Source organism: Carassius carassius, chromosome 49 (assembly GCF_963082965.1).
Source record: "Carassius carassius chromosome 49, fCarCar2.1, whole genome shotgun sequence".
NCBI lineage: Eukaryota > Metazoa > Chordata > Actinopteri > Cypriniformes > Cyprinidae > Carassius > Carassius carassius.
In genome coordinates, this window is record NC_081803.1 from 13347164 (window position 1) to 13368257 (window position 21094).

The following is a 21094-nucleotide window of genomic DNA, read 5'->3' on the forward strand; positions in this document are numbered from 1 at the left end:
TGACTGAGACAGAGGGGAAGGGGAATGGGAAATCAGACATGAGCGAGATGGGAGAGGGAGAATGACTGAAAGAGAGGGAATAGAGAACTGAGTCGAACTTAAATTTGATTTGTTGATGAACTACTTATCTAAATAGGCCACCAAAGCTGATTACATAGACCAGACTGCATGCTGATTGCATTACCAGGCGATTGCATCTCACCACGGATACCCAAAACAACTCCAGCAGAAAAATGAGATGTGCAAACAGCAGCCAGATTAGGCTAATAATAATATTTATAGCAAAATAAAAATTAAATAAGAACACTTAAAACTAACACGAGTTTATTTTAAACTACAATTATTAAATAAGAAATTACACCTGCTAACCACATTATTGATTAAATAAAAATTCGAATGTTTGCAGGACGGTCCCAAAAAGCTTTTAAAATGAAAAAGCGCGTACCATAAAACGTATATATACAGTTACCATAATGAAATTAATATAATCAATGACTTACTTCAAGACAGCACTGTCTCCTTGTCTGACAGTGATGTTGTCCTTTAAATAAGATTCTCCGCTTCTCGCTGGCACTCCTGCGGGCACAAGGAACAGCAGTCTTAGAGCCACAACAATCAGGCATTTCCACTGCAGCTCAACATAACCAGTTATGCCCATTTTTCCCGTCAGAAAACTCAGAAACTTCCGTCCGCAAAGAAGAACCGTTTAACTGAAGGAGCGTAAATGTGATTCCTCTCGGAACGCAGCGTTCACTTCGTATTCCGTCCTTTAAATATCTCCAAAAGTATCAGTTTTACTCAGTGTTACTGACAGGAAATCCCTTCAAAAGGCTCGTAAATATTCCTTGAAAGTTTTCAGCAAGTCGGATGAGGTGTTTTCAAGCGTTCTCAGACACACTGAGGTGCTGTACCGAGTCTTCAGAGGCAGCACATATGTTGCTCGTGCTCTCAGAGAGATGCGCGCGCTCTTAAAGATGCTTCAGCCTCGTTCTGAGCCTCGTCGTTTTCAAATTCACTTTAATTGGACCCGCACAAACTGATCACAACTGCGAGAGGATGTTCAGTACGTAAACACCTCCGGAGGTGCTGAAACGGGTTGCCAGTTTGAGAAAAGATGCAGAAATACTCCAGGAGACAGAGAGAACGCGCTCGGCGCGCGGTCGGCGGTGCTCTTGTTCTCGGATAAGTGAGGAAACTGACTGCCCATCCGGTTGTGTCTCCCTAACTAGAGCTGAACTCAGGGTGAACGCATGCGGAGAAGACAGATAGATACTGCACGCACTGAGGTCAACACAGACAATGGGGGAAATATTTACTCCAAACACGTTCAAAAAAATAATATATTTATGTTGGACAACTGGGCTATTATTCATCTGTCTGTCTGTCTGTCTGTCTGTCTGTCTATTTTTAAGATTATAATGATCACACAAGTAGAACTAAACATTCTAGTGTGCTTTTTCAAATCAAATCTTTATACCATAGTCTATACCTATTTTATCTGGTCTGTCTACCACCAGTTAAAAAGTGTCCCTTCAAAACCCCTCTAAAACCAGCAAACAGGCTACGTACTTTTGCAAACCAGCTAAATCCAGCAAACTATCGTAAGATGTTTTTTCCAGGCCGATTAGTATTACATACTAAACAATATGTAATTATAAATTTTCAGCAACATTTAATCATTAGAGTGATCTTTTTTAGCTTCACATGAAATATAATCCATGATTAGGAGATTACAGTGAACAGAATCCAAATATTATATGTGGTGTGCAGTTTATACCAGATTATCATTCTCATATTCATATACCACAGCCTTCAGCTAATCCTTATCACTTGTAACTATGTTTACATTGATGGTAGATTCATTCCAGCAAAAGAAATTCAGAAGATTAAGGTTTAAATGTCTTTTTGTTTTTTTTTACAGAGTTACTTGACCGTTTTACCAGAGATCGTTAAATTAAAATGATTATGAACATGCCAAGTGGAAGAATGGCATAAGATAAGATTTAATTAAAAAATATATATCTTCCTCTGATGCTACCTGGTACTTGTGAAGCTAATTTGATTCAAATGTTTTTTTAATTAAAACCTGGCTGACCTAAGCAAATTGTAGATCAGTTTAGCTAATTACTAGTGTGAATCCACGCTTCAGTGAAATGTGTTAAAAATGATACTCTTGATTTGATAATAATTCTGGGAGAAGGGAATACAACATAAAGCTACTGATCTTTAATACCCGATTCGATTGATTTAGCAAAAATGTGGAAAATCCAACCATTCTACCATTCTTACCACCATGCACCGTGGAGACAATGGGCCAATTATCCTTCTTTGTTTAATTGTTATTTTCTCTGTTTTGTTTTTCTGGAGGAAGCTCGGTTGTGTTCAATTTCAGAGCTCTGGGTGGGTGGTTGAAAGAATGTTTCATTTCACTGTTTTTGTTGTGAATCAGTCACGAGTTCACATCTTTGTTATGAATCTATATATAGTTAGCATTTCAGTTCAGGTCAGTTGATGATCTTACACCATAATGTGCACATTCAGTGTTAAAACGGGTCAGCAAGTAAATGGATGCTCAAATGTGGATCATCAAAATTCACAAATAAAATGTATGCTTTACTCTGCTCTAAGCAAAAGGTCTTCCATAAACCTGCCCAGTGAGTATTTCTACATGGAGCAGTTCATATTGCTCAGTGAACACCACTAATATAAACAGACATAAAGATCACCATGAAGGAATGCAAACTGAAAGAAGCCACATAAAGAAAGAATACATGTGAATCTACTGTCGTCTTGCAGAGACAGATATGGCACGAAGCGGGTCACGCTGGCTGTTTGTGATATCACAACACTCACTTTTGATTAACTCCTGTCGGTCTTGTACAGCACAGGATTATGTTATGTTAGTTGCACAGGCTGCAATTACATAGAATTACCAATCTATCTCTGTTTATCCATCTGCCAATCCAAATTACTGCCCATGTTGTTTTCTTCCTTGCCAAAATGGCCACAAACCCCTTTAAATCATAAAGTAACACAATTTGCAGTGTAACCAACTGCCACATTAATTTAGAATACATGATGAGTGGCGTGTGTTTAGGTCATTTTACATTTTCCCTTAAAATCCAATCCAATCTAATCAGAGTTGGAACTATTCATTTTATAATATAGGGTGCAATGGTGCCCACCCAATTTGGTTGGCTGGTTTCAGGAGTATTTTTCTCATCATCTTTTTATCACAAGGATTAAAAAAAAATAAAAAATCTACAAGGTGAGTTACAACATTGCAAATTTTTATTTGAAGCAAAAATGTGTATGAAAATCTAACACAAAAAGACAAAGTATACAAGACTGTGTACTGTACTTAATCGCTTTAGAAGTACAATCCCATGAAGCAATGGAAATGGTATACTCAAATAAAATAACAGGAAGAAATATAAAACTAGTAATTTAAAGTTGTTGATTGTATCTACAGATGAGAGTGAGCGGAGCTAAAGAGCTATTTTGGTGCATTTTGTTCATTGGGACTCCCTGATTAGTGGAAATTTCAATACAGCATCATGGGTACTGTAGTTCCTCTTCAGGAACTCGAGCTGCGTCGAAGCGCTTTGGGGAACGCGTTCAGCGTACGCGACTCTGAATATCGTGTGTAATCAGTCCAATGGAAGGGCGTGACGTCACCGACGTGGTGACGTAAGCGACCAGGAAGCTATAAAAGCACGTGCCACGCAGCTGGCGTCAGCTTCGCGTCTTTCAGCAAGCGCTTTGTGTGTGAATGTCATTTGTCCGTCTTGTGAGTCTTATTTACTGTTGTCTGTCCAGTTAAAAGAGCTCCTAGACATGCCAAAAAGCAAGGCGAAAGTTAAGCACTCAGATGGCGATTCCAAATCGCGTTATAGGCTGTGTGTTCCTCCCTGCCCGAGATATATAACGGGTGGGGATACACACAACCTGTGCGTGGTTTGCCTGGGTTCGAAGCACGCTGAGTCGGCTCTCGAGGGGGCCGACTGCCCGCACTGTGAGCGAATGTCGGTGCGGCTGCTTCGTTCCCGGAGGGCCCTCTTCGAGGAGGGGGCCTTCGCCAGCGTTCCCCGCGGTGCTGGTCCCGCTTCTGTCGAGGCAGAACGGCGGCTGCACTCGTGGGGTTCGCAAGTCGATCTGGTAGAGGGAATGGAGACGGGCCAGTCCCTATCTCCTTCCACTTCTGCCAGATCCGGCACCCAATCCCTAGAGTCGGAAGCACGCACAGCGGTTCCTTCCACTCAGGGTGAGGGATCGACGCTCCGCCTCTCTTCCTCCGAGGAGGTCGATGTGGAGTCGCTCGATAGGGATTCGCCACCCCACTCGCTACAGTATGAGGAGCTCTTAGAGGTGGTTACTCGCGCGGTGGCCAAATTAAGTATCGATTGGCCCGCCGAAAAGTCTACCGTACCGCAGAGAAGCAAGCTGGATGACCGCTTCCTGCGCGCGAGTCAGCCACCTCCCAGCCGGGGCCTTCCATTTTTTCCCGACCTGCATGATGAGATCGCCAGGTCGTGGAAACGTCCATTCTCGGCCCGCCTCTACATCCCCTCGTCTGATTACTACGGAAATGTAGTGGGGATGGGAGAGCACGGTTATAGAGCGATGCCCCGGGTGGAACAGACGCTTGCGAGCTATCTGTCCCCTGGCGCGGCATCGTCTCTGAAGGCCCCGGCATTGCCCTCAAAGCCACTAAGAACAACTTCGGCTTTGGTGGGCAAAGGGTATGCGGCTGCAGGTCAGGCTGGTGCGTGTCTGCACACCATGGCGGTGTTACAGGCGTACCAGGCCGACCTGCTCAAGGAGCTAGATGAGGGAGAGGAGATCAAGTCCCATGATATTTCTGAATTAAGAAGGACCGCTGATCTCTCCCTCCGCGCCACCAAGGAGACCGCCCGAGCGATTGGGCGGTCCATGGCAGCTATGGTGGCCGCGGAGAGGCACTTATGGTTGACCCTGTCCGATATGAAAGAACGGGACAGGGTCTGCCTCATGGACGCCCCTATCCAGCCGACTGGCCTGTTCGGCGACGCAGTTAATTCTGTCGTCGACAGGTTCCAGGAGGCCCGCAAACAGGCGGCGGCGTTCCATAAGTTCCTCCCTCGTCGCTCCCTCGGGGCATCTGGGAAGGAGATGCCCCAGCCGCACCCTAGCTCCTCACACCGCGAGGCCCAGAAACAGAGCGTCGCCTCTCGTGCTCCTCCGCGTCGGGAACGAGAGTCTCAGCGACGCTCTAGGCCGAGGTCTTCTAAGCCCAAGTTAGATTTAAGGGCGGTTATCGAAGCTAAGAAGTCCTCGGCCAAGAAACCCTGACGCCAACGGCCCGGGGTTTCAGAGGGCAGCCTCCGCTGGGGTAGAACGGTACACACCGCAGTCCACGGTGCCCGTCCCACCTCAGTGCCCTCTAGGGGTCGTTCTGCCAACCCTGCCAGTGCTCCAGGGCGCAGCGGCCCCCGGGCGAGCATCGTTCTCAGTATCCTCCGCCCGTGCGCGTAGCGGGGCTGGGACGCTCGCCGCCCCTGCGGGGGTCTCTTACACCAGAGGTCAGTCTCGAGAGACTGATTCCCTTAGTAGATTATTTAGCAGCGTGGAAACTACTGCCAAATGTATCTCGTTGGGTCCTGCATATAGTAGAAAAAGGCTACCGCATTCAGTTCGGCTCCGTGCCGCCTATATTCAACGGGGTCGTTCACACGATAGTGGGCCCCGGGCAGGGTCTGGTTATGGAACAGGAAGTGGAAACCCTATTAGAGAAGGGGGTCATCGAGGTGGTCCCTCCTCAGGACAGGGAGTCCGGATTTTACAGCCGGTATTTCATAGTTCCAAAGAAGGATGGGGGGCTGCGTCCGATTATAGACTTGAGGGTCTTAAATCGTTCAGTTATGAGACTGAAGTTCAGAATGCTCACAATCAAGCATGTTGTAGCTCAGATCAGGTCCGAGGACTGGTTTGTCACGATAGATCTCAAAGACGCATATTTTCATATCTCCATCCTTCCTCAACACAGGAAGTTTCTGAGGTTCGCTTTCGGGGGCGAAGCCTACCAATATCGAGTACTTCCCTTTGGCCTCGCACTCTCACCTCGCACGTTCACAAAGTGTGTAGATGCGGCTCTGGCCCCCCTGCGCACGCAGGGCATCCGCATTCTCAATTATATCGACGATTGGTTGATTTTAGCTCAGTCAGAGCAGATTGCGGTTCGACATCGAGATGTCGTTCTCGCACATATGGGGGAGCTGGGTTTGAGACTGAACGCCAAGAAGAGTGTACTTTCTCCGGCTCAGAGAACCACCTATCTAGGCGTAGTATGGGATTCGACCGCGATGCAGGCACGATTGTCCCCTGCTCGTATCGAGTCGATCCTCATCTCAGTCAAGAGAATCAGAGAAGGCCAGTCACTCACTGTCAAACAATTTCAGAGATTGTTGGGTCTGATGGCAGCTGCGTCCAACGTGATACCTCTTGGCCTGCTGTACATGAGACCCCTACAGTGGTGGCTCAAGACCAAGGGATTTTCCCCAAGGGGCAATCCGCTTCGCGCTATCAAGGTCACGCAGCGCTGCCTCCGTGCCTTAGACATGTGGAAGAAACATTGGTTCTTGAATCAGGGCCCGGTGCTGGGAGCTCCTTGTCGCCGTGTGGCACTAGCGACGGACGCGTCCCTCACCGGCTGGGGTGCGGTCATGAGTGGCCACCCTGCCCGTGGTCTGTGGAGCGATCGCCATCTAACGTGGCATATCAATTGTCTAGAAATGCTAGCAGTTTATCGTGCACTGAAGCACTTCCTCCCAGACCTGAGAGGTCACCATGTGTTGGTGCGCACCGACAACACATCAGTGGTCTCTTACATCAACCACCAGGGCGGTCTGTGTTCGCGCCCTTTGTACAAGCTGGCGCACCAGATCCTGGTGTGGTCCCAGAACAAACTCCTCTCATTAAGAGCAGTATATATTCCTGGGAAGTTAAATATGGGAGCAGACATACTGTCGAGGCAGGGGCCGAGGCCCGGGGAATGGAGACTTCACCCACGGGTGGTAGATCAGATATGGAGAGTGTTTGGCAGGGCTCAAGTAGACCTTTTTGCGACTCAGGAGACGTCACAATGTCCCCTCTGGTTCTCTCTAGTTCATCCAGCTCCTCTGGGACTGGACGCTATGGTACAGACCTGGCCGAGGCTTCGTCTGTACGCCTTTCCCCCTATCGCTCTGCTTCCGGGAGTTCTGGCGAGAGTACGCCGGGACGGGGTCCGTCTGTTATTAGTAGCCCCGTTCTGGCCGGGCCGAGTATGGTTCTCAGATCTAGTCTCGCTCCTCGACGGCTCTCCGTGGGAGATACCGATCAGGACAGACCTACTCTCACAGGCGCAGGGCACGATAATTCACCCTCGCCCGGAGTTGTGGAAGCTGTGGGTGTGGCCCCTGAGGGGGCACAACTGGTAGCAGCTGGTCTCCCAACTGAGGTTGTGGAGACCCTACTCCAATCCAGAGCTCCCTCTACGAGGAAACTGTACGCCCTGAAGTGGAAGCTTTTCACTTCATGGTGCAGAGACCGCCAGCTAGACCCAGCAAACTGCCCAGTTGGTACAGTTCTGGAGTTTCTACAGGCTAGGCTCTCTGCAGGGTTGACCCACTCTACTCTGAAGGTCTACGTGGCGGCCATTGCGGCCTACCACACCCTTCTCGACGGTCAGTCTTTGGGAAGACACCCCCTAGTTACACGTTTCCTCCGCGGTGCACTGAGGCTGAGACCTCCAGTACGGTCCCGTATTCCCCCGTGGGACTTGGTTGTGGTGTTAGAGGCTATGTGCAAACCCCCGTTTGAACCTATTCAAGATATCTCAGACAGACATCTCACACTTAAAACCTCTTTTCTGTTGGCTATTACCTCTCTGCGGAGAGTAGGAGATCTTCAGGCCCTCTCGATGGCCCCTTCTTATCTTGAGTTTGCACCAGGCATGACTAAAGCGTTCATATACCCTCGAGCGGGATATGTTCCCAAGGTTCCCTCTGTTACACCACGACCTGTAGTGCTGCAGGCCTTCTGTCCTCCTCCCTTTCGGGAGCCCGACCAGGCGAAGCTAAACTGTATGTGTCCGGTTCGAGCACTGGACGCATACGTCCACAGAGCTGCCCTGTGGAGAAAAACTGACCAATTGCTTGTGTGCTACGGTCCCCCCAAGAGGGGTTCTCCTGCTTCTAAGCAGACTATTAGTCGTTGGATAGTCGAGGCTATCAACGTCACCTATGAGTCCTCTGGTCGTCCCCCGCTGTCGGGAGCCAAGGCTCACTCTACTCGGGGTATGGCGGCCTCTAAGGCCTTCTTAGCAGGTGTATCCATGCTGGACATCTGCAACGCTGCGGGGTGGTCCACGCCCTCTACATTTGTTAGGTTCTATGGCCTAGATATGCCAGTCACTCCAGGCGCTTCTGTCCTCCTGTCCTGAGCTGTGCTCTTCGGATACACACCAGGCAGGGGTTTGGTAGTCTGGCGGCGTTAGGACTCGTTCCCCAAAGCGCTTCGACGCAGCTCGAGTTCCTGAAGAGGAACGTCTCTAGGTTACGTATGTAACCCTAGTTCCTCGAGGGAACGAGACGCTGCGTCTCGGAGCCATACCCCCGGCACCCCTGCCGGCGCTTGCTGGTACTCGAAGCTGACGCCAGCTGCGTGGCACGTGCTTTTATAGCTTCCTGGTCGCTTACGTCACCACGTCGGTGACGTCACGCCCTTCCATTGGACTGATTACACACGATATTCAGAGTCGCGTACGCTGAACGCGTTCCCCAAAGCGCTTCGACGCAGCGTCTCGTTCCCTCGAGGAACTAGGGTTACATACGTAACCTAGAGACGTTTTTCCCAAACAAATCTGCTTTTAAACTTATTTAAATATTTTTAAGTTGAATTAATGTGAACAGATGGATTCAACAAAAGCATATAACACCAATTAATAACCTCACAGGTTTGTTTCCCCATGGAGAAAATCAATGGAGTTTTTACCTCCAGAACCCTTGTGCTCTGTTAGAATATATTTCCCTCTATCTGCCAGAATATTTCTGTGAGTTTGCCTGTTTGTGTTCCATCCTCCCTTCTGTGTTCTCTCTCTCTACTTTATTTAGTCTCTCCTTTCTCTGTATCTCACTGTATGCATGCATGCATATGTATATCTCTTCTTGTGTTCAAATGGTAAGATGATGGTGGGGGCCTCCTCAGATCCAGGTTAAGTTCAGACTGTCCTTTTCACAGGGTAAAGGTATCATTCTGCCAGATGCACTCCTAATATATCCAGAACTTTCTGGCCATTATCCCATTTTATATAACACACAGATGTGATGCATATCCTGTTGGATCTAGAAGTAGCAGGAAGATAAACACTTTGTTTGCCAAATGTATTCCATATACATATTTGTTTTCCCCCTTACATTCCCATATGATGTAGTGTATAATTCTCATTGGATAATCCACTCCACCACCCTTACAATGTATCTATATAATAATATGTAATAATAAACTTTGAAGAAGTTTGTGTACCGAGACTCCATATTCATGACTCTTCCCATGGATCCATGCATTCATGAGTGGTGGGAAATGATAATACTTTGGGGGTGACAAGAAATAGCGGGGTTAGTTAATTATTTTAACATATTTTAAATTATTTTTTTATTTTTTTATATTGACTCTGTCCCGTGTTTCGTATGTGTTTTTGTTCCTTTTGTCGATTGATTTCATTCCAGGTGTTCCCTGTTTGTTTTGATTGTATCCCAGGTGTGTCTCGTCTTCCCATTATCCTGCTGCGTTTAAATAGTGTTCCCAGTTTGAGTTCTGTTGTCTGGTATTGTCAATGTTTTTACGTGAATTTTCCTTGTTATAATTAAATAATGTACTCCTCGTATCCCTCCGTTCCTTGCGTTGCACTCCACTCAGTAGTGCACTCGTGACAATTTACTTGTATCTAGACATTTTTTATTTATGTTTATATTTAAACCAATAAATATAGTATCAGGCCACTAACTTGTGACTCATAAGTTGCTGTTAAATCATAGTAGTATTAACCCAGCTATGTAAGAATGTAACTATTTCAAACTGTATTAGTGTGGTATGACGCCTCAAATCTAAATGCACTCTTGTATATCATACACTGTAAAAAGTGAATCATGAGTCTTGTAATTTTCATTAAAAAAATTAAGGTGATAATTCAAAATAATGTGTGGATTTCATTAAAGAAATTATGATTCAGTGTTGTATAGAAAAGAATGAGGACTTTTTACTAATAAAACCAAGATATGCGTTTTCCTCATTTTTTTAAGGAGACTTAAGCAGTTTTGGTGCTTGAATTGGGGAACTGATTAAACTAAAATAATTAAGGAAAGAAGGCTGCCTATTTATTTTAAGAGAATTAGCTCAGTTTTGCAGTTTTATTTTAGAGGTGACTGTTAGTTCCCAGCATTCTTTGCATATGGCTGGATATGGAGTGTAAATTTTGAAATTAAATGCTACTTTATATTTTTGGGTGAAAGGAAGCATCTATTAATGTTTAATGTTCAGTTACATTTGACATTTGTAAGAGTTTCTGTAACATTGAAGTTTCCATTGCACAGTGCAATCATTACCACTGTGCTGAAGAGTAGAGCTTGTGGGTATGGATACTACTCTTCTAAGGCATTAAACCTTGTTTAATGAGCAGTAGCTTTGCTAGTGCTAGTGCAGTACTTTCCAGTATTTCTCAAGTATTTTCCTACTTGAGGTGATTGGCTGTATACAGTCTTGTAAATTTATAAAATAACAAAATACAAACAGACCTCATTTAAAATCACAGACTTTTGAGAATAAACTTAAAATAAATGAGCACATTTCCCTAATTATATAAAATGTATTGTGTCATAGATTAATTAATTTAGGAGATTTCACATAATTTATTCAGGTAGATGCCATTAAAAAAAATCAAGCCTGAAAAACTACTCAAAAATATTATGTGTAATATTGTTACCTTAATTTTTTTAAGTAAATAGCTCATTAGATTTTTTACAGTGTATCTTGATCATTATCTCTTAATTTCATATCAAATGGCAAGATACTTATATATGTGCACTGCAAATGTCTACGTTTAACCTCAAGGTCAAAAGCAATTTGGGCCAGAAAACTAGGATATTAGCATACCACTTCAAAATCTAAATCTCTGGCAACTGTATACTTTGCTATCCTACCAGAGTCAGTAACTGTGTTAGTGGAGGCTGCCACTGACATCAAGGTAAACACATTTTGCTTTAGCTTTTCAATCAAAAATGTTACTACGGATGAACCATTCCTGGTAGATTACATTAATTCAGCTGCATTGGAATGAGAGCTAAAATCACTTCAGTTTGAGGGAAGCTATGTTGAAAATGTCAATTATCATTCCACATGGTTATGCAAATTGTGTTGAGGGAGACGACGAGTTAATACAGCTGGTATAGCTGGAAATGTTTGACGCTCAATCTCTTCAGAGTCACTGAAATCTATTCATGCATACTCACTTTCATACTGTCACCTGATGTTCAATGTCCCTGTCTGCAGTGTCTAGTGTTAAACTATCAATTTGTCATATGCAGACTTGATAAAAAGTGGCGTCCATGTGCATGGTTGTATGAGTATTGCTGACATAATGTGTATGTTTTTACTAGGTGCCTTAAAGCGGTTGCAGAAACTCTGTACAAATTATTTTAGTTTTGCCATATCAAACATCTCTAAAAGTCTAGGAAGAGCAGTTTCGTGCCCTATTAGTAAACTTTGTGTGTTTGTAACTATACTTAAAGTTGAAAAGCACTACGAATTAGTTACAATTTCTTTCAATTTGTGAGCTGATGGTGGGAATATTAAGCCCGGGACACACTAAGCCGAAGGTCATCTTTACGCCAGTGAGTCATGGACTCATTCATTCAACTAATTCAAAACACTGATTCGAAGATACAAGAAACAAAACAAGTGAAAAGTCTTTATGAGTGAGTCAATAAATCAATGTTCACTTCAGTGAAGTGATTCATTCAAAAACACTGTTGTGTTCACAGGAATGAAACAAGTGACTGTTTATGACTGAGTCACTGAAACACTCAAACAATTCATAGACGGACAGATGATAGATAGACACTATACTTATTAACTACAGTATGTTGCTATTGGTTGCTATTGCTACTTAATAAAAATGATTATAATGTCTTTATTAAAAGGTTTTGTTGAGTACCAATAAAAGCAACACTAACAAAGGTCAGCTCGAACTGGCAAAGATTGAACCTGTAATAATACAAAGGCAAAAGCAGGATGTAAGTTTCACATGGCATTTCTTCCATGTTCAGTTTTCTTAAAAAAAAAAAAAAACACAAATCCCTTCAAAAGTATCTGGCTGAAGAATAATTCCCCAGTTGACCTTTCAGGACCAAAACTGAAGCAAAGCTCACAAAATCTATTCATTAGTGTCACAAAGTCTGAGACATGACTGATTCTGAACTCCTTGATCCCAGAGTGCACCATTCATGCTTGTCATACTCCGCAAGTGTGTCTGTCACCATTCACACATGGATTTAAAGGGTTTTTTACTCAAAAATGTATATTCTGACATTTTTTCTTAATTTCGTATCATTCCAACCCATTATGATATTTTGTTCTGTAGAAAACAAAAGGAGATGCTAAGGAAAATGTTTATGCTGCTCTTTTCCTATGAATGAAAGTTTCAAGCTTCAAAAAGTACCATAAAAATGTCAAAACAACAATAATTTAGAGTTTCCCTCAAATAAAGCTATGACTTGTAACATGTGAATATATGTGATATGTGAATCATATTTTATGTTTTTATTGGACTTTTTGTTATGGTAGGAGCTTAACAAACCCCTGGTCTTCATTCATATTCACTGTGAATGAAAAAGCGGCTTTGACATTCTGCTAAGCATTTGCTTTTGTGTGCCATGGACAGTCAAATGGGTTTGAAACAACATGAGGAAATTATGAAATAATCCTTTAAGCAAAACACTTAACCATATTCTAATGAATATTCATCATGGTGTGGAGAAAAACTTCTAAACAGACGTCTTTAGACAGCAGTGACAAGTACATTAACATGAAGGAACTGCATTTACAGTGAACTGGTTTTCTAATCCAGACTGTGATTCATTATGGAAGCTCTTGAGATGACCCTTCTATAGGCCCCCTGCACTAAAGGAACCCTATAAAACTTTATTAATTTGACCTCAAAATCCCCAACTCAAGGTTATGTTTAAAGAATGCGCAACACCACCATTATCTTCAGTCTGGAAAATCTGTTTGAACAGAATGGAGCGTCTCTCCCAGAGGAGACTTGCTAACCTTGCAGTGAACTGAGGAGGTCTCCTCTCCTGTGATAACTTCTGCTAAACTAACAACGAATGTAGCGTCCTTGGGAATAAATTTCCCTTTGTTTTACTGAAAGACAAGGAAAAGATGCTATTTTACAACTTGTTCAAAGGTTGCTTCTTCTCATTTCAAATTACAAGGCAGTATGAAAACATCAAATCAAAGACTTTACGAAGAGGTTTGATGTATGTTCATAGTTACACTCGATCTAGAATGTTTAATTCCTTTGAATAAATTTCATGCCTAAGCTGCGGTTTCCTCAAGGCAAGAAACAGATCGCACAGATGTTCTTCCATCGTGTCTTTTAGTTCTTAAACATCAAAATGAATGAGAAATGAACATATTATGGTGATTCTTGTTCACTTAGTCTAACTGCTAACTTCTGCATTAAAAGAACAAGATTTTTTTCTTCTCATTTTGAGCAATACTTTTGACACACACAAAGCAGCATGTGCAGCAAAACAATAGCGTCTTGTTTTAAGTTCCTCCGTTTAAGACTCGTAATTGTTAGTTGAAATACACAACAAAGACCTTTAATATTTCTGGTAACCTGCTGCTTTGAATATCAATGTGAAAAGACAATATTTTCTTTGCTGGCACACCTGTCTCCATCACCATGCATGGCTTTGTTACAAAAATCATGGAAATGGAGCTTTGTTTAATAAAATAAAAAATATGGCTTTTCTAAACCTTAAAGGAATAGTTCGCCCCCAAAAAAAAAAAAAAAAAAAAAATCAGTGGATCCTAGTCAGTGAATGGGTGCCATCAGAATAAGTGTCCAAACACCTGATAAAAACATCACAATAAGTAATCCACGAGTCCAGTCTATCAGTTAACATCTTGTGAAGCAAATAGCTGTTTGTTTGTTAGAAACAAATGCATCATTAAAGCATTTTAATGTCAAACCATCTCTTCTGTCCAAAATATCAGTCCATTATCCATAATAACTCTTCCTCTCTCAAACAGGATCCAAGCATTTTTTATAAACCCAGATTTTCACTTCACAAGATGTTTACTGATTGACTAGAGTTGTGTAAAATACTTCTAGATTATATTTTTTCAGATGTTTGGACATATTTTTTCTGATGGCACTGGGGAAGCCGTGACCTAATGGTTAGAGAGTTGGACTCCCAATCGAAAGGTTGTGAGTTTGAGTCTTGGACTGGCAGGAATTGTGGGTGGGGGGAGTGCATACAGTTCTCTCTCCACCTGCAATACCACGACTTAGGTGCCCTTGAGCAAGGCACCGAACCCCCAACTGCTCCCCGGGTGCTGCAGCATAAATGGCTGCCCACTGCTCTGTGTGTGTGTTCACTGCTCTGTGTGTGCACTTTGGATGGGTTAAAAGCAGAGCATGAATTCTGAGTATGGGTCACCATACTTGGCTGAATGTCATGTCACTGCAGAGGATCCTTTGGTGAGCAAATTATTTAATGTTACATTTCTTCTAATCTGTTCTGCCAAAGAAACTAAATTATCTACATCTTGGAGTACATTTTCAATAAATTGTATTTTTTGGGGCAAACTATTCCTCTAAATAAGATTGTATATTCATTTTATTAATTTTTTTTTTACGGTATATAAATGTGTTAGGGTGGCCCAAAGTTTTAATGGTTTTTAAAGGGACATCCTTTCCTGCAGTGCTACTGTGCAACACAAAGAAACTCCTCTGAGCGGTTTCACAAAATGTTAGTAAATTGCAGTGCAATTTAAAATGACCTGGTACCACCATTGCATCCATCCAGCCAGCAGACACATGCATTTCTATTGTTCAAAAATAGCAGCCTCCACTATCACTCACGCAGCGTGCTGTAGTCGGTTAGGAATTAATTTGAGTCCTGACCCTGAAGCAACTGGACTGGATATGATGACAAATCTCATACAGGGAGCGGCTCATGGCCCGCACATTTTTTATCTGTCACACATTTGTTATGGCATAGCAGGTATCTTTTCACAAGCACCGTCGGGGTATGTAACCGTTTTAACTTCGTTTACTAATCAGCCAGCCTTGAGGAAACAGTGGCAAAGGTTTCCAATGTGTTCATCGAGGAAAGATTGAAACTAAACCAACTGTAAAGCCATGTCAACAGATAGGTACAACCCCATGTGGTGATAGATAGATAGATAGATAGATAGATAGATAGATAGATAGATAGATAGATAGATAGATAGATAGATAGATAGATAGATAGATAGATAGATAGATCGATCTGTGGCAGAAGAATGATTTTCACACAATGACAAAGAAAGCTCCCCTAAAAAGGAGAAAGATAAGCAAGATAAATTGATGTGAGCACAGCTGTCTCTAACTGAAAATCATAGCCATAACTAGAGCCATAACTAGATCCAGCCCTGGCCATTTGGGTCTGTTGGTCTATCTCAACATGCTTTATGATTGATGGAGGTTTGCAACCATGAAGCACTATGTTGGTTTTATTGTAAAACCTTGAAACAGGCGTTAAGATTGCAAGAAACTAAAACTAAACGCAGCCTATAGGGGACAGTTAATAGATGCAGTGCAGAATGGGCATTTGGCAATGCGGTAAAATAGCTATTATAGCTAAAACTACGAGGAAAATTGTTAACTTAAAAATATTTTTCAGAAAATAAATAATAAGAAAACATAAGTGATGCAAATTTTAATTTGAATTGAAAAGCAAAACAAAACTATTGAAAACAAAAAAGAAGAAAAATATTTTGAAAAATATATAATTGTTTTAATAATCTTTCAGCACTTCAGGGATAATTTGACCTGTGTGTCTGGATATGTGTGAGAACGCAGCCCACCTGCAGATGGCGATATGGTGTGTGATGCCAGTAAGATTATTGAGACTGATAGCAAAAAATGATCACAGATAAAACTCCACAAATAAGAGCCACCTTGAAGTCTGCACAATCAGTGCAGATCTTTCTGTCATCTGTGAATGAAAATCAAGTGACATAAACATCTGGCTAACACAATGCCATTGTGAGTCCTATACAAACACAGTCTTTCTCAGAGGCTTAGATTGGATATAAATATAAGGTTATCTAATTATATTACTAAAGCAAAAAAATGTTTATGTTTACATTATATATATATATATATATATATGTAAAATTTAAATAATAATAATAAATAGCACTAAATTAAAACATGTAAAATTGCAAACTACAGTAATCTTGTGAGGTACAGTACATGTACATTCACTTTATCTAAAAATCTCCCCATTTTTCCAGATAAAACATATGCTCAGGATTGTCAGTATAATCCTTTTCTCCCATTTAAATCTGCATGAACTACTACTTCAAGTTGTTTGGTCTTCAAGCTGTAAAATGTCTAATTAGTGTAAAATGTACACGTCACAACCAACAGAAATTCATTTCTGTATTTGTACAGTAGGTATATAATTACACAAACTGCTGAGGTGACATTTCAGATTAGTCCTTGTTGGCTATAATTGGACTCATTGTGCTAATCAGTAATTATGAACTGATATCATGCATTTTAATGCCAGAGATTCAAAGCAATTTTTGTTTTGCATGATACAGAATTGACTTACTATTCCTGAGAGGTCAGGTTCAATGAAGTGATTAAGATGCTTTGAATGTTAACTGATTATTGTCTTTGACCTTGTCTTATAAGTGAACACAATTGAATTTGAAATATTTTGTTTACCATTTACTCATCGTCTCAAAGAAAATGACAGAAAGGTTGATTTTTGGTCCCTGATTTGGTCCCCAAACATCATCACCCAGTAATTTTTCTGTCCATGCAGAAAGTTAAAATGCTGGCAACACATCAAAGCCAATTAGAACAGTGTGAGGGAGAGGTTTCTGTTTGCAACGGTGGCAGGGGCTTAGATTACTTCACACTTTTTCGGGCCATAGAGGTTTTCAATGGCCAGTGTGAAAAAATATAGATTTAAATTAAAAAAGACTGGATAGTCTGCGCAAGACCTTATAATTTATTCGAACCAAGGACAAGGCAAGATTAACATTGAGGAGTGCTAAACACTCATGCCAGTGTGTGTTTCATTCATACTTGAAGCCAGAGGGTGATCTCGCGCATAAAGTCATACCAGGAAATCCGTAATATGAACAAAAGCGTCCAGCTATTGCAGTTATAGCTGTAACAGTACTGTTAATGTTTTTTTTAAAGAAGTCTCTTCTGTTCACCAAGCCTGCATTTATTTGATTCAAAGTACAGCAAAACAGTAAAACATATAAAAAAAAATTTACTATTTAAAATAAAAAATGTTTTTATTTTAATATATTTTAAAATGTAATTAATTGTGAATTCAAAACTAAATTTTTAGCATCCAGTCACACAATCCTTCAAAAATCATTCTGATTATCTGATTTGCTGCACAATAAATAAATAAATTACTCAGCTGTTTTAAATATTGATAATAATAAAAAGAATAATAATAATAATAATAATAATAATAATAATAATAATAATAATAAAATGTTTCTTCAGCAACAAATCAGCAGAATGATTTCTGAAGGATCATGTGGCATTGGAGACTGCTTGGAGAAATGATGCTTACAATTCAGCTTTGATCACAGAAATTAATTACATTTTAAAATATATTCAAATAGAAATCAGTTAAAATAGTAAAAATATTTCACTAAATTTCTTTTGCTGTACTTTGGATTAAAAAAATGCAGGCATGGTGAGCAGAAGATAATTTTCCTAATAAAACATAAAAAATCTTACTGTTCAAAAACTGTTGACTGGTACAGGTTGTATAGATTACAGAAATGTTATCCTCTTAAGACCCTGCGGCCTCATATGAAGACATTATATTTTTGTGAATTTCTCTGAGACTGTGCATGTCACACTTTTAAGTCTGCATGTTTTGTACAGAGCACATTCAGGGCTTTTAAAAGATACCAAATGATTGTATGTTTCACCATGACCACTCCCTCTCCTGGTCATCAAAAATAACTGAAATTGCTTTAGTGTCACTGTCACGGTGAATGAATTCACTCTCTCTCTTTCGTCTAGCGTGCTGTTGTGTGTGTGTGTGTGGGCGTGGTCACTGATCAGCGATGATCAGCAGCGCCAGCTGGTTTCAATTGTTTGTTCCTATATAAGTTCAGTAACTGGTGTTTCATGTTGTCAGATCAATGTTTTCTCCCCGGTGTGCTCCCGTGCTGTTCCTGTGTCCTTGTTCCTGCCTTCTTCACTAGGATTACTCACTCACCGGGATTCTAGGGCTCGTCACTGGACCGAGCACCACCACCTGTTGTCCACTGAAGTCCCTGCGTCATCTGTCCATCAGCCTTGTGTCCGCCCGCCTGTGTCTCCTGTGATCTTGCTCATTTACCTGACCTTCTTGCTGTTCGTCAATAAATACGCCTTGCGTTTACATCCTGTGTCTGTCATACGTTACAGAACGATCTGACATTATGGATGTAGCAGGCGCTTCTACGTGGGACGAGTTTGCGGCTCGAAGTATCGCTAGAATGGACTCCCAGGAGGAGAACATCTCCCTCACAGGGAGGGCGGTCCAAGCGCTTGTGACGCAGGTATCCGAGCTCACCCAGCAGATACAACAGCTCCGAGTCTCCACTGCGCCACCCACACCGCCGACTCCACCCCCTCTTCCAGAGCCGCAGCCGCGGCGCGAACCGAGACTAGCGACACCCGAAGGTTATTCAGGTGAACCAGAGTTTTGCAGAGCTTTTCTGACCCGATATTCTATGCTCTTTGCATTACAGCCTCAGACGTTCAACCAAGAGCGATCCAAGGTGGCATTTGTGCTGATGCTACTCTCCGGCCAGGCGGCTCTCTGGGGAACGGCAGTGTGTGGGAGAATCAAGACCCGTGCTGCGCCTCGTTCCAGGCACTCTCCGAGGAGATGAGGAGGGTTTTCGATCGGGCGGTGGTGGGTAGGGAGGCGGTCAGACTACTCGCCGATCTTCGCCAAGGTCACGGTTCAGTGTCGGAGTATTCCATCCAGTTCCGCACCCTGGCTGCAGAGTGCCGATGGAATGAGGAGGTGGAGTGGGACAGATTCCTGCATGGGTTGGCTGACCGTATTCAGAGGGAGATTTACATGCTGGACCTTCCTACTAGTCTCAATGGACTTATCGAATTAGCACTTCGAGTAGATGCTCGGCTGAACAGAATGGGCCGTTTCCAACAAGATCATCCAGTTCGCGGTATGGAGAACCGACGTTCTGAATTCCTGGATACGGTCAGCCCCTCTTATGATCCGGAACCCATGCAGGTGGGTAGAGCTCGGCTTTCCCGGGAGGAGAAGGAACGGCGGAGATCCCATGGACTGTGCCTTTACTGTGGGAGGGCGAGCCACTTCATCCACTCATGGCCATTAAAAGACCAAGCCCGGTAGTGACTATGAGGCTACTATCGGGCGGGATCTCCACCGGGAAGACCTCATCCTCACCATCATCATCTACTCTCCTTCCAGTAAGACTAAGGTGGGCAACCAACACTCACGACACCCAGGCTTTATTGGATTCAGGGGCAGAAGGTAATTTTATGGATATTGAACTGGCTAACCTTTCCACCACCCCTCTCACATACAAGATCACTGTCAATGCTCTCAATGGACAACGGCTCTCCAACATTACACATGCCTCTGAACCCATCACTCTCATCACGTCTGGCAGCCACACTGAGACAATAACATTCCTCCTCATAAGCTCATCTCTGGCACCCATCGTACTTGGTCATCCTTGGTTCACACAAAACAATCCCAGAGTCGATTGGGGGCACAACACCATTTCTATGTGGAGTAATAAGTGTCATGAGTCATGTCTGGTGTCTGCGTGTTCGTCTGTACCTGTGTCTGTTTTCCAGAAGGAGGTGGTGAATTTGTCTAACGTGCCCGAAGAGTACCAGGACCTGAGAGAAGTGTTCAGTAAGTCTCGTGCTCCTTCTCTTCCTCCACATCGTCCCTATGACTGTGCTATAGACTTAGTACCAGGTGGGTCTCCGCCCAAGGGCAAGTTATTTTCACTTTCTGTTCCAGAGAGGGAGGCTATGGAGAAATATATTTCTGGTTCTCTAGCATCCAAATTCATTAGACCTTCCTCATCTCCAGCGGGGGCAGGGTTCTTTTTTGTGGGGAAGAAGGATGGGTCTCTGCGACCGTGCATTGATTATCGAGGGTTGAACAACATCACGGTAAAGAATACTTATCCTTTGCCGTTGATGTCTTCAGCTTTCGAACGATTGCAGGGAGCATCTATCTTTACAAAATTGGATTTACGTAACGCTTATCATTTGGTTCGCATAAGGAAGGGAGATGAATGGAAGTCCGCATTTAATACCCCCAGAGAGCACTCTGAATACTTGGTTATGCCCTTCGGGCTCTCCAATTTGCCCGCGGTCTTCCAAGCACTCGTCAATGACGTGTTGAGAGATATGGTCGATCAATTCATATATGTTTACCTGGATGACATATTGATCTTTTCCTCTTCTCTCCAGGAAAGGTTCAGCACGTCAGACGAGTGCTTCAAAGGTTGCTAGAGAATGGGCTTTTTGTCAAGGCGGAGAAATGCGTATTTCATGCACAGTCCGTCCCCTTTTTAGGGTACATCGTCTCATCTGAGGGAGTGCGTATGGATCCTGATAAGATTAAGGCTGTGATAGATTGGCCAAGTCCAGATTCCCATAAGGCCCTACAGAGGTTTCTGGGATTCGCCAATTTTTATCGACGTTTTATTCATAACTTCAGCCGTCTAGTGGCTCCTCTGACCGCCTTGA

At 42.7% G+C, this 21094-nt stretch overlaps 1 protein-coding gene across 2 annotated transcripts in view; it reads right to left on the bottom strand.

Annotated features, from left to right (window-relative positions):
* LOC132132680 (opioid-binding protein/cell adhesion molecule-like) overlaps positions 1 to 21094 on the bottom strand; it is a 152228-nt gene that overhangs the window by 64175 nt on the left and 66959 nt on the right. Inside the window, exon 2 of one of the 2 annotated variants that reach the window (XM_059545154.1) lies at positions 501 to 576. In XM_059545154.1, coding sequence (XP_059401137.1) covers positions 501 to 576 — 76 coding nt within the window. Of the gene's footprint in view, positions 1 to 500; positions 1199 to 21094 lie in introns of those variants that run through there. The other variant, XM_059545153.1, reaches the window with a different exon arrangement.